This window comes from Harpia harpyja, assembly GCF_026419915.1.
Source record: "Harpia harpyja isolate bHarHar1 chromosome W unlocalized genomic scaffold, bHarHar1 primary haplotype SUPER_W_unloc_4, whole genome shotgun sequence".
NCBI classification, from domain to species: Eukaryota; Metazoa; Chordata; class Aves; order Accipitriformes; family Accipitridae; genus Harpia; species Harpia harpyja.
In genome coordinates this window covers 1-12,474 of record NW_026293186.1, presented here as the reverse complement: position 1 = coordinate 12,474, position 12,474 = coordinate 1, and the positions used below count along the sequence as shown (strand labels likewise).

The following is a 12,474-nucleotide window of genomic DNA, read 5'->3' as shown; positions in this document are numbered from 1 at the left end:
GGCCCCCCCCCCCTCCTTTGCCCCGCTGGGGGTGGGGGGGGCTTGGCCAGGCCCGCCCCCCAGCTGGGTCAGCGTGGGGCAGGGGGTCACTGTCCCCCCCACCTCCAGCCCCTTCCCGCTCCTCTGTCTCTGTCCATGGCCCTGTCCCTGCTGGGGGGGGTGGCCGGGGGACCCCTGGGGTGGCCGGGGGACCCCTGGGGTGGCCAGGGACTCTAGGGGACCCACAGGAGGGATGGGGACCCCAGGGGACTTTGAGGGGGGGCTAGGGGCTATTGGGGTACCCCAGGGTGGCTGGGGACAGGTAGGGTGGCAGAGGGACCCCCAAGGATGGCTGGGGACCCCCTCTGGGGGGCTGAGGATGGCTGGGGGGACCCCCAGGATGGATAGACTCCTGGGGTTAAGTGGGGACCCTGAGGGTGGCCCAGGGGGACCCCCCCAGGATGGCATGGGGACCCCAGGATGTATGGGGGACTCCTGGGGACCCTGGGGGTGGCTCAGGGTACCCCCAAGGTGGCTGGAGACAGGTAGGGTGAGAGAGACCCCCAAGGGTGGCTGGGGAACCCCTCTCGGGGGTTGAGGATGGCTGGGGGGACCCCCAGGATGGCTGAGGGACCCCAGGGTCAACTGGGGGCTCCTGGGGACCCCCAGGGTGGCAGAAGGACCACCAGGGTGGATGGGGGACCCTAGGGGTGGCCCAGAGGGACCCCCTAGGATGGCACGGGGACCCCAGGATGGATCAGGGTGGCAAAGGAACCCCCAGGGTGCCCCATGAGTGTCACCTAGGGGTGAGACTTTGGTGCAAAGGAGCCCTGTGGGTGTCACAGGAGGGTTTATTGTCACAAGGGGGGGGGACAGACCCCCCATGGGGACACCCCCCCCCCCTCAGTCCTGCCCCAGGCACTTGATGGTGGGGTTGGGGTACTCGGGGTTTTCAATGGCTTCCGGCCCGAACTTCAGCTTGAGGAAGGCGCGGGCGTTGTTGGGTGCCGTGGCAGTGAAACCGGCAAAAGGCATCAGCACCTGGGGACGGAGGAAACTTTTGGGGAACTCCACGTCCTGGGGGTGCCCCAACCAGGTGTCCTTGGTCATCACCCCCCCCCCCGCGGGGGTAAAAGGGCCACAGGTCCACGTGTAACCGGTTGCTCTGGCTGTAGTGGATGCGGTAAAAGTCTCCCTCTGCCACCTTCTCCCAAAGGAAACCCTCGGCGTCTTCCACCGGCACCACTGCCGCCAGCCACCAGCATTTACCCACGTCTTCCTGGTAAATTCCCAAATCCATGTCGTAATCCCAAGGGATGATGTCCCCGAGGCGGGTGGCCCCCAGTAATGACCCCCCCTCTAACCAGTGCTGTACGCCGGCGGCCTCCAGGATCCCGGCTATGTGCCGGGCGGTTTCCCGCAGTGCCCATAGGCAGCACAGGGGGGTCCACCGCCCGGCAAGGAGGTACTGGGGGTACGGGTGTGCACTGTGCCAAAACACCACACCGTCTCCTTGCTGCAGCTGTGCCAGTGCTCCCGCCCGTCCGCCAGCACCTCCTGTTTGATGCCAAGGTTGTGCATCAACTGGTGTCATCGGGTTTCCACCAGGTTTTGGCTTTCCAATGGCTGTGGGGGGAGATGGGAGATCAGCGAGCTGCAGGGAATGCTGCCGGCATCAACCGGAGCCCCCAACCCTGGAACACCGCCTGGATGAAGAGTGCAGTGGGCACCGGTTGCGCCAAGGGGAAGGGGAGAGTGAAGAGGTTGTGGGTGCGAAGCAGCAGCACTGCTGTTCCTTCCACCGCCTGGCAAACCCCTGGCATACTGGGGCCGTACTGCACTGTCCACACCCGTGGTTCCAACCTCAGTTCCAGGCACCGCAACAGCACCAATCCCACCGGTGTTGCCACCAACCGGGTGTCACTGGCACCTTCTTCCAGCGTGTCCCACGTGTTCCAACAGCCCAGGGACGGCGTGGGTGCTGTCAGGGACCAAAGCTGTGTGATGAATGCGGACGTGGAGCTTGGGATGCACCAATGGTGGAGGTCGGTCCGCCGTGGGATGCAGTGGTAACAGGCTGACCTCTGCCGGTAATGGTACTGGTGGATACAGTGCCGTTTTGGCAGCCACCAGCACCGGGATGGGTAAGGAGGTGAAGGATCAGGCCATCCCTGCCAGGTCGTTCTCAAAGTCCCAGAGAAGGATGGTGATGCTGGGGATGCTGCGGGGGGGACGGCAGGAGGGAGGTGATCCCCCCGGTCCCCGCCAGGTGCAGTAGAGGAGGAGGAGGAGGTTGAGGCTGATGGCTCCTGCCAAGGTGGCCTGGCTCAGCGTCACCTGCATACTGGAGCTTTGGGTGGGGGGGCTCTTAATTAGCCTCCCTCTGCTAATTAATTAATGAGCACCCCCCCAGCCAGGTCCTACCAGTGGTGCCACATGGGTCATGAGTGGGGTGGTCTCAGCGGGGGCTCAGCAGTGGTGCTGGTGGGGGGGGGGGGAAGAGTCATTCATGAGGGGGCTCATTAACACCCCCCCAGCCCAGAGCACTGGGGGATGTGTTGCCACAGCAACACCATCCCTGGTTGCTATAGCAATGCTATATGGGCACTATGACCCCTCCCCCCCATTTTTAAGGGCAGCCTCTATATATATGCAGGTTGCAGGTGTAGCACTGTGGGCACCTATAGGTGCCCCACCTATAGATGGGATGGGCGCCTATGGATGTACAGGGCCCATAGATGGCCCCGTATATGCCCAGATATACGCACCTGCACATATAGATGTGCATATGTGCACCTATAGCTGCCCCTGCATCTCTCCACATGCCTATAGGTGCCCCTATGCACCCCTACATGCTCCTATACCTCATGTGCCCTATACAACACCCCATGCGCTGCTTTACACTCCCCTATGGACTCTGATACAATCCCCTATACATCTCCATACAGACTGGAGAGCCCCTACATGCCCCTCTACACCCCTATAGACACCCTTATGCTGTCGTGGTTTAACCCCAGGCAGCAACTAAGCACCACGCAGCCGCTCACTCACTCCCCCCCACCCAGTGGGATGGGGGAGAAAATCGGGACAAGAAGCAAAACCCGTGGGTTGAGATAAGAACGGTTTAATAGAACAGAAAAGAAGAAACTAATACTGATAATGATAACACTAATAAAATGACAACAGCAATAATGAAAGGATTGGAATGTACAAATGATGCGCAGTGCAATTGCTCACCACCCGCCGACCGACACCCAGCCAGTCCCCGAGCGGCGAATCCCTGCCCCCACTTCCCCGTTCCTATACTGGATGGGACGTCCCATGGTATGGAATACACCGTTGGCCAGTTTGGGTCAGGTGCCCTGGCTGTGTCCTGTGCCAACTTCTTGTGCCCCTCCAGCTTTCTCGCTGGCTGGGCATGAGAAGCTGGAAAATCCTTGACTTTAGACTAAACACTACTGAGCAACAGCTGAAGACATCAGTGTTATCAACATTCTTCGCATACTGAACTCAAAACATAGCACTGTACCAGCTACTAGGAAGACAGTTAACTCTCCCAGCTGAAACCAGGACACATGCATTGTCATACACCTGCATGCGTCACCCTATGCACTCCTATACGTCCCCACATACCCCCAGACACCTCGTGCACCTGTATGTAAGCCCTAGGCACCCCCCCACCCCCCCTTGGCCCCATGCCCGCCATACACCCCACCCCCTCCACCCCTATAGTCCTCCATACCCCCATGTACCTTGATATGCTCCCATACATCCCCCTAACACCATGCATAGGCACCCCATGTCCCCCATACATCCCCATGCACCCCCATACCCCCTCTGTAACCCCCCTAAACCACAGCACACCCCTATAGCCCCCATACGTGCCCTTGCCAAGTCCCCCATAGCCCCCTTGCCCTATAGCCCCCCATCCCCTATAGCCCCAACAGCTCCCTGTGTCCCCCATCCACTATATGTCCCTTAGGGACCCATACCAGCCTCCCCTATAGTGCCCATAGCCCCATTCCCTATATCCCCCGTACCCTATATCCTCCCCACGGTGCCCTGTACCCCTTCCCCTCTATCCCCCATTCCCTATAGGCCCTGTCCCTCCCTCCCCTATAGTCCCCCCTAGCCCTGTCCTCTATGGCCTCCATGCCCCTCCATACTGCTTATCCCCTATAGCCCCCTATTGCCCCCCCATCCCCTATAGGCCCTCCATGCCTCATAGCCCCCTATGGCCCCATCCCAAATAGCCTCCCCATCCCCACAGCCTCCTATCCCCCCTCATCTCCTATAGCCCCCGTCTCCTATAGCCCCTGTGCCCCTCCGTCCCCGATACCCCCCAATCCCTATAGCCACCCCTTCCCCTATATCCCCCATGTCCTCCCCAGCCCCTATACCCCCCCATCCCCTATGGCCCCATAGGCCCCCCTGCATCCCCTATAGCCCCTGTACCCCCTCCCGTCCCGCCCGCGGGCGCTGTTGCCGCGGCAACGGCGGGCGGCCCCGCCCCCCCACTTCCGGCTCCCTTTCTGGCAGGAAGTGGTGACAGCCCTGTGGCTCCCTTTGTGGCAGCCGTGATGGCGGCGGAGCGGGCGGCGGCGGCGGCGAGGGCTCAGCCGTCCCCCACCGGGGTCCCCCCCGGTCCCAGCCCCAGCCCCGGGCCCGGGCCCGGGCCCGAACCGACGGGCCGCGGCGGGTTGAGCCTGCCCGGCATTCTGCACTTCATCCAGCACGAGTGGGCGCGCTTCGAGGCCGAGAAGGGGCGCTGGGAGGCGGAGCGGGCTGAGCTCCAGGTACCGGCACCGCGCCCGGGACCCCCCCCCCGCCGGGGGTTACCGGGGCCGCCGCCGCCATTTTGGGAGGAAATGGCCGCTGGGCGGCGGGAGTGGGGGGCGGCACCGGGGCGGGGGACCCGGGACCGGGGAACCCCCCCCGGCCCCGGTATTGGGGAACCCCTGGCCCCGGTGTGAGGGTCGCCTCTGGCTCAGTATTGGGGATTCCCCACCCCCCTGTGAGGGTCCCCCCCGCCCTGTTATTGGGGACCCCCAGCCCCGGTGTGAGGGACTCCCCAGCCCCGATATTGGGGACCCCCCCGGTATTGGGGATCCCCACCCCCCCCGTGAGGATCCCCCTGCCCTGTTACTGGGGACCTCCCTGCCCCGGTGTGAGGGTCCCCCAGCCCCTGTATTGGGGATCCCCCGGCCTCAGTATTGGGGACCATCGCCCCCAGTATGAGGGTCCCCCCACCCTGTTGTTGAGGATCCCCCCACTCTGGTGTGAGGGACCCCCCCAGCCCTGGGGTTTGGAACCCCCCAGCCCCGATATTGGGAACCCCCACACCCCGGTATTGAGGATCCCCAACCCCTGTGAGGGTCCCCCTGCCCTGTTATTGGGGACCCCCCCCACCCTGGTGTGAGGGTCACCCCTGCCCCAGTATTGGGGATCCCCCCACCCCTGTGTGAGGGTCCCCCTGCACTGGTATTGGGGATCCCCCTGGCTTTGGTATTGGGGACCATCCCCCCCAGTATGAGGGTGTCCCCCACCCTGTTATTGGGGATCCCCATGCCCCGGTGTGAGGGACCCCCAAGCCCTGATATTGGGAACCCCCACACCCTGGTATTGGGCCCCCCTGGGCTTTGGTATTGGGGATCCCCCCACCCCAGTATGGGTGACTCCTCCTGTGCCTTAGTACTGGGGAGCCCCAGCCCCAGTACTGGGGTCCCCCCCCACCCTGGTATCAGGGACCCCCTGCCCTGGAATTGGGAACCCTCAGTTCTAGTATGAGGGACCCCCCAGCCTCAGGATTGGGGACCCCCTGTGCCCCAATGTCAGGGGCCCCCCTGCACCCTAGTATTGGGGATCCCCCTGCACCCTGATATCGGGGACCCTCAGCCCCAGTATCAAGGACCCTCCTGCACCCCAGTATTGGGGACCCCCAGGCCCGGTATTGGGGACCCCCAGCCTCAATAACAGGGATGGGGTCACCCTATTCTGGAGCACTGGCTGCGTCCCCCTGCCCCACTGCTGGGGACCCCCTCACCCCTGTCACCAAGCCCCCGGCTTGTGGCACTGGTCCTGGGGCCACCAGTGTCTCATGTCCCTCCCAGGGCTGTCACCAAGCCCTGGGGCCACCAGTGTCACTCCTGGGGCCACAAATGTCCCTCCCAGGACTGTCACCAAGCCCGAGGGCCATCCATGTCACTCCCTAGGCCAGTGCTGGTGCCACCTCCTGTCCTGGTGGGCTGGAGCCACTTGTCCCTGTGTCACCCACCCTCCATGCCCCTCCAAACACGATGTCCCCCCTGCAGCCCTCCCCACCACCCTTGTCCCCTAGCTTTTTGCATCGTGGGAGCAGGGTGTTATTTGGGGGTGGGGGGTGGTGGCCGGGGGGGTCTCCTGTCACCATGTCCCCACAGGCGCAGGTGGCCTTTCTGCAGGGCGAGCGCAAGGGGCAGGAGAACCTCAAGACGGACCTGGTGCGCCGCATCAAGATGCTGGAATACGCCCTCAAACAGGAGAGGTGGGTGACACCCCCAAAACTCAGCAGTCCCCCCGCTCATTTTGGGGGTCACCATCCCCTCCTCGTGTCAGGGGGGCCACCAGTCCCCCCTCGTTTTGGGGCCACCGTCACCCGTCCCGTCCCCCCCTCTTCCCTCCAGGTCCAAGTACCACAAGCTGAAATTCGGCACTGAGCTGATGCCGGGGGAGAAGAAACTGGAGGGGACAGAGCCGGGTGAGTGTCCCTGTCCCCGGAGGGGGGGGGGGTGTGTGTGATATGGGTGGGTTTTGGGGTGCCTGACCCCCAAAATGTCCATTCCCCCCCCCCCGCAGTATCCAATGGCCCCACAGAGGTGACATCGTTGGAGGGTGGCCTGCTGGCCTGGAAGGAGGGACGGCAGCTGCTGCGGCAGTGAGTGGAGGCGGGGGCTATGATGGCAGGGGGGGCGGTGGGTTTTGGGGTGCCCTGAACACCCCCTTTCCCTGTGTCATCCCCCCCACCAGGTACCTGGAAGAAGTGGGGTACAGTGACACCATCCTGGACATGCAGTCATGCCGGGTTCACTCGCTGCTGGGCCGCAGCCCCCTGGCTCCCGGCAGCCCCTCGACCGCAGACTCCCTCCTGGTGCGGCGGATCGAGGAGCAGATCCAGAAGTGAGAGGGTTTTGGGGGGGGGGAAGGTTTGGGGTGCTTTTGGGGGTTCACTGTCCCCCCCCTGCAACTTAACGCGGGTGTTTCCCATCCTTAGGAATGCTGGGAAGGAGACGGAGGAGCGGGGGGGCGGGGGGGGCCTGGAGCAGGTCCCCTTCCCGCCTGGCGGCGAGGATGACAGTGACGAGGATGAGGATGCCGAGAGCCTTCCTCCCCCCACCCAGCCCCAGCACAAGAAGCAGCGAGTCAAGGTAAGCGGCTCCCCAAAAATCTGGGGGGGGTGTCCCTCAAACATGTGCACCCCCAAAGCTGGGGGGGGGTGGTGGTGGGTCTCAAACTTGGGTGTCCTCTAGACCTTGGGGGGGGGTGTCCCCTAAATCTGAGGCATCCCTCAAACCTGGGGGGGTTCCCCAAACTGGGCATGCCTCAAACCTGGGGTGCCCTGCAAGGGTGGGGATCCCCTAAACCTCAGCATCCCCCAAACCTGGGGGGGGGATGTCCCTTAAATCTGGCATCCCCCAAACATGGGGGGAGTCTCGCAAACCTGGAGGGGTCCCTCAAACCTCAGGGGTATCCCCCAAACCTGGGGGTCCCCCAAACCTCAGGGGGATCCCACAAACCCAGCGGTTGCAGGGAGCAGCACTTGTACCCCGTTTCCACCATCTTGTCTCCCGGTGGCTTTAGGGGTCCCCCCCAAAACAGGCTGTGACCCCCTGTCCCCCCCCTTCTTCAGCTCACTCCCAAACCCCTCCTGCCCGAGGTGGAGGATGAGGATGACGATGAAGACTCAGAGGATGCCCTCAATGAGTTCGATTTCCTGGGCTCTGGGGAGAACAGGGCCGGCCAGCGGGCCGGGGAGGGTGTGGAGCTCGGTGAGCAGGGCTGGGGGGCGGTGGGGGGGGAGCAGTGGATTTGGGGGGACCCCCCTTGACCCCCCCCCCCAACTTTGACACGGGACCTCCTGACCCCTGCATCCCGGCAGAGAGTTGCCGGGGCCGGCTGCGGGGGATGCTGGCCGACCTGCGGGATGTGGATGGGCTCCCACCGAAACCTGCCGCTGCGGGGCCACCGTGGCCTCACGAAGGTACAGTCCTGGGGGTCCCCGTCCCCCTGGGGGGGTTCTTGTGTCCCCTGGGGGTGTCCCCGTTCCTCAGGGCCACCCCCAGCCGTTCCCCTCTGCAGGGTCTCTGGGCATCTCCTCCGACGTCTTCATCATGGACAGCATCGGCAGCAGTGCGTCAGCCTGGGGGACCTGGCCGACCTGACTGTCACCAATGACAACGAGCTCAGCTGTGACGTGAGTCACCCCCCGATGTCCCCATGGTGTCCCCAGACCTGCCCCAAGTGTCCCCTGGGCTCCACTGTCCCCGTGGTGTCCCCAAACCTGGCCCTGAGCGTCCCCTGGGCTCCACTGTCCCCGTCGTGTCCCCAAATGTGGCCCTGAGCGACCCCTAGGTTCCACTGTCCCTGTTGTGTCCCCAAACCTGCTCTGAGTGTCCCCTGGGCTCTGCTGTTCCCATGGTGTCCCCAAACATGGCCTGAGCATCCCCTGGGCTCTGTTGTCATTGTCATGTCCCCAAACCTGCCCTAAGGGTCTCCTGGGCTCTGCTGTCCCTGTTGTGCCCCCAAACCTGCCCTAAGGGTCCCCTGGGCTCTGTTGTCACCATCATGTCCCCAAACCCCCATGACCATCCACCCTGGACCACCCCAGTCCCCATCACATCCTTTGATCCCCCTTGTCCCCTCCTCACCGCCCAAGCCGCCTGCCATAAGCTCCAGCTGGGGCCATGGGGTGCCACCGCCACATGGTCACTGTCCCCTGCCACTGTCGTCCCCCCCCCACTGTGTCCCCACAGCTCCCGGAGGGCCGGGATGCCCTGAAGAAGACGTGGAGCCCCAAGTTCACCCTGCGCAGCCATTACGACGCCGTGCGGGGTCTGGCCTTCCACCCTGCCGAGGCTGCCCTGCTCACCGCCTCCGAGGATGGCACCCTCAAGCTCTGGAACCTCCAGAAACCTGTCGCCCCCAAAAAGTGGGTGCTGGGGGGGGGGGGTGACAGAGGGGTGGCAAAGATGGGGACAGGCCCCCCCCCCGGTATGGTTGTCACCCCGCTCTTGTCCCCTTTCTAGGAATGTGGCGCTGGACGTGGAGCCGGTGTACGCTTTCCGCGGGCACAGGTGGGGGGACGCAGGCCAGTCTGGGGGGGGAGCGGGTGGCTCTGGGGACACCTCGGGGACCCTGTCACCTTGTCCCCATCCCCGCAGGGGCCCGGTGCTCGCCATCGCCATGGGCCGCGACAGCGCCCTGTGCTGCAGCGCCGGCGTGGATGCCCGCATCCGCTGCTGGTGCCTGCCCGACCTCGACATGGACCCCTCGATGGCTACGGTTGGTGTCCCCTCCCCTTCCCGCTGGGGGGGGGACAGGGATGACACGGGTGACATCTGCACGGCATCACCTCCTTTAGCTGCAGCATCACCACAGTGTCCCCCTCCGGCTGTCATGCCACCCCTCCGGCTGCGATGCCACCCACCCCAGCTGCCGTGCTACCCCCCCAGCCACCCTGTCCCCCCATCGCCCCACCCTGAGGTGACCTTTCCTGGTGTCTCTAGACCCTGGTGTGCTCAGCGGTGTCCTGGAGGGCCATGGGGACGCCGTCTGGGGCCTGGCCTTCAATCCTGCCGGCGACCGCCTGGCCTCCTGCTCTGCCGATGGCACTGTCCGTATCTGGGACCCCCGGCGCGAGGACCGTGCTTGCCTCAGCACCTACAACGCCCAGAGCGGTGAGCCGGGCAGGGGGGCATCTCCTTGGCATCGGGGACGTCCCTGCCACCCCCTGTCACCCTCCCTGTCCCCCCTTCCCCTGCAGAGCACGGTGTCCCCACCTCCGTTACCTTTTCGGCCACCCAACCTGGCCATGCTGTAGCAGCTTTCCGGACGGGTGCTGCGGTGCTCTACGATGTGGAGGTGGCTCGACCTGTTTTGGTGCTTGAGGCCCGGACGGGTGGCGGTGAGTCTCACTGACGGGTGTCCCCCATATCCCCCTTGTCACCACCGCAGTGGGGGATGGGACCTGATCCCGGTGTCCCCACGCAGGTGGCAGCCAGATCAACCAGGTGGTGAGCCACCCTTCGCAGCCCCTCACCATCACTGCCAGTGACGACCGTGGCATCCGCTTCCTTGACAACCGGACAGGTTTGTTTGGGGGGGGCTTTGTCAGCCCTAACGAGGCTGGGGTAGGGGGTTGGGGATGTCCCTGTCACCGCTGTCACCCCCCTTTCCCACTGCCAGGTAAAGTCATACACTCCATGGTGGCCACTTGGACGCCGTCACCTGCCTGGCCGTTGATCCCAATGGCGTCTTCCTCATGTCTGGCAGTAAGTGTCCCCATCCTCGTCCTGCCGCTCATCTGCATAACGAGAGCACTGGGTCTCAGTGCTCCTCAGCCACCGCTCCCGTGTCTTGGTCCTGTCCCCTCCCCACTGTCACCACCCTGGGCTGACCCAGGGGACCTGAACTCCCCCCAAATTCCTGCAAACCCCCCCATCCCGCACCTTTTATATGTCCTCCAACCTCCCACGTCCCCTCCCTGCCGCTGCCGCCCCCACCTCCATCTCATCCCCCTTGGATGCATGGGGGTGTCATTGTCCTTGTGTCTGTCCCCCTCCCCAGCCAATACCTGAGTTTCCCCCCCCACCCTGCTCCCACCGCAGGTCATGACTGCTCGCTGCGCCTCTGGCACCTGGCTCACAAGACGTGCGTGCAAGAGCTGACAGCACACCGTAGAAACACGAGGAAGCTGTCCATGCCGTCGCCTTCCACCCCAGCCGGCCCTCAGTGCCAGCGCCGGTGCCGATGCCCTCGCCAAGGTCTTTGTGTGATGCTGGGGGGGGAGGGGGCGGGGACACACACACAGAGAAGGACATGTGTGGCAGGGTGGCCTTTGTCACCTTCCCCAGCCCTGCTGCCCCAGGGAGCTGAGCCCGGTGGCTGCCTGCAGCTCGTGACACCCCAGGGAGGTCTCGGTGCTCTCCTGCCCCCCCACCCCCCCCCCCCGGGAGCCTGGCTGGGGGGTGCAGGGGGCACTATGGCCTCTATATAGCCCTCTGGGGGCAATTATGGGTCTATAAACCCTCCCCGGGGGCACTTACGGTCTCCATATACCCTCCCTGGGGGCACTTATGGGCTCTATATATACCCCCAAGGGCAATTATGAGCTCTAGATACCCCCTGGGGGCAGTTATGGGCTCTGTGTACCCCCCCGGGGGCACTTACGGGCTCTATATACCTCCTCAGGGGCAGTTAAAGCCTCTATATGCCCTCCCCTGGTCTCGTCCCTTGGGGGGGTCTCCATACCCCCAGGGGTAGTTAAGGGCTCTGTGTGTGTCCCCCCACCCAGGGCAGTTACGGGCTCAATCTACCCCCGGGGGGGGGGGCACTACATCCCCCTAAGGCACCTATGGGATCTATTTACCCCATTGGGGGGGCACTACATCCCCCCTGGGGGCAATTAGGGGCCTTTTTCCCCCCCCCAGGGGCAATTATGGACCTTATAGACCCCCTAGGGGCAGGTCAGGGCTCCATATACACACCCGGGGGGGGGCTCTACACCCCCCCAGGGGCAGTTCCAGCCTGAAGGCCCCTGGGGGGGACTCCCCCCTTGTATAGTTGTACAGCTGTGAAGCCCCCCTGCCCCCATTGCCCCCCCCCCGGGGGCTTGTCACTGCCACCTTATCACTGTGTGATAGTCTGTCCCCCCCCCAAATTGCCATTTTTAACACTGGTTGCTTTTCATTGTATATTTATTTGGTGGGGGGTTTTTTTTGGGGGGGGGGGGTCGTGCCTCAATAAAGTCCTTTGCCAAAACCCCTGTGCTGCTGCTGGGGGGGGGGGAATGACATGACAAGGCCCCCCCCCCCGGGATCAGGACCCCACCCCTCAGTGCCACCCCCCTCCAGCCCCTAATACCCCAATACCTGCCCCAGCACCCCTTGCCCCCCTTTCTACCCTGATGTCCCCAACTCCCCCCCCAAAGTCCCCCATGCTCCCTTTGTGCCCTCCCCCAACACTGTGACAGCCCCCCCAGCCCCTAATTTCCCCCCCCCCCAGGATCTAATCCCCCCCTCCCCCCAGCCCTTAATAACCCCCTAATTCCCCAGCCCCCTTTGCCCCCCAGGGACTTGGTCTCTTCCCCCCAGGGGGGGCCCATGGGCTGTGTCACCCCCCTGTCCCCTCTTGTCACTGCCTGTTGTGTGTCCCTGTCCCCCCCTGCCACATCCCCACGGGGACACAAGGACACAGGGTCCAGGACCGGCCCCCCCCCCCCTCCCCCATAAGGGGGCCACC

The 12,474-nt window shown here is 64.1% G+C and overlaps 2 protein-coding genes across 2 annotated transcripts; one reads left to right on the top strand and one right to left on the bottom strand.

The window, feature by feature from the left end:
- Positions 1-854: 854 nt before the first annotated feature.
- FKRP (fukutin related protein) lies at positions 855-2,454 on the bottom strand. The gene is given in 5 exon segments (XM_052779486.1): positions 855-1,101; positions 1,103-1,449; positions 1,452-1,586; positions 1,589-2,078; positions 2,155-2,454. Coding segments are annotated over 5 exon segments (1,359 nt in total). The 5' UTR covers positions 2,323-2,454; the 3' UTR covers positions 855-882.
- A 2,037-nt stretch (positions 2,455-4,491) lies between these two features.
- Positions 4,492-11,857, top strand: STRN4 (striatin 4). The gene is given in 22 exon segments (XM_052779483.1): positions 4,492-4,775; positions 6,399-6,502; positions 6,642-6,715; positions 6,814-6,892; positions 6,985-7,134; positions 7,229-7,382; positions 7,865-8,003; positions 8,114-8,215; positions 8,314-8,364; positions 8,367-8,428; positions 8,988-9,163; positions 9,261-9,308; positions 9,396-9,502; positions 9,505-9,516; positions 9,741-9,911; positions 9,998-10,138; positions 10,225-10,323; positions 10,420-10,440; positions 10,443-10,505; positions 10,842-10,910; positions 10,913-10,954; positions 10,957-11,857. Coding segments are annotated over 22 exon segments (2,133 nt in total). The 5' UTR covers positions 4,492-4,559; the 3' UTR covers positions 11,010-11,857.
- Positions 11,858-12,474: the final 617 nt, after the last annotated feature.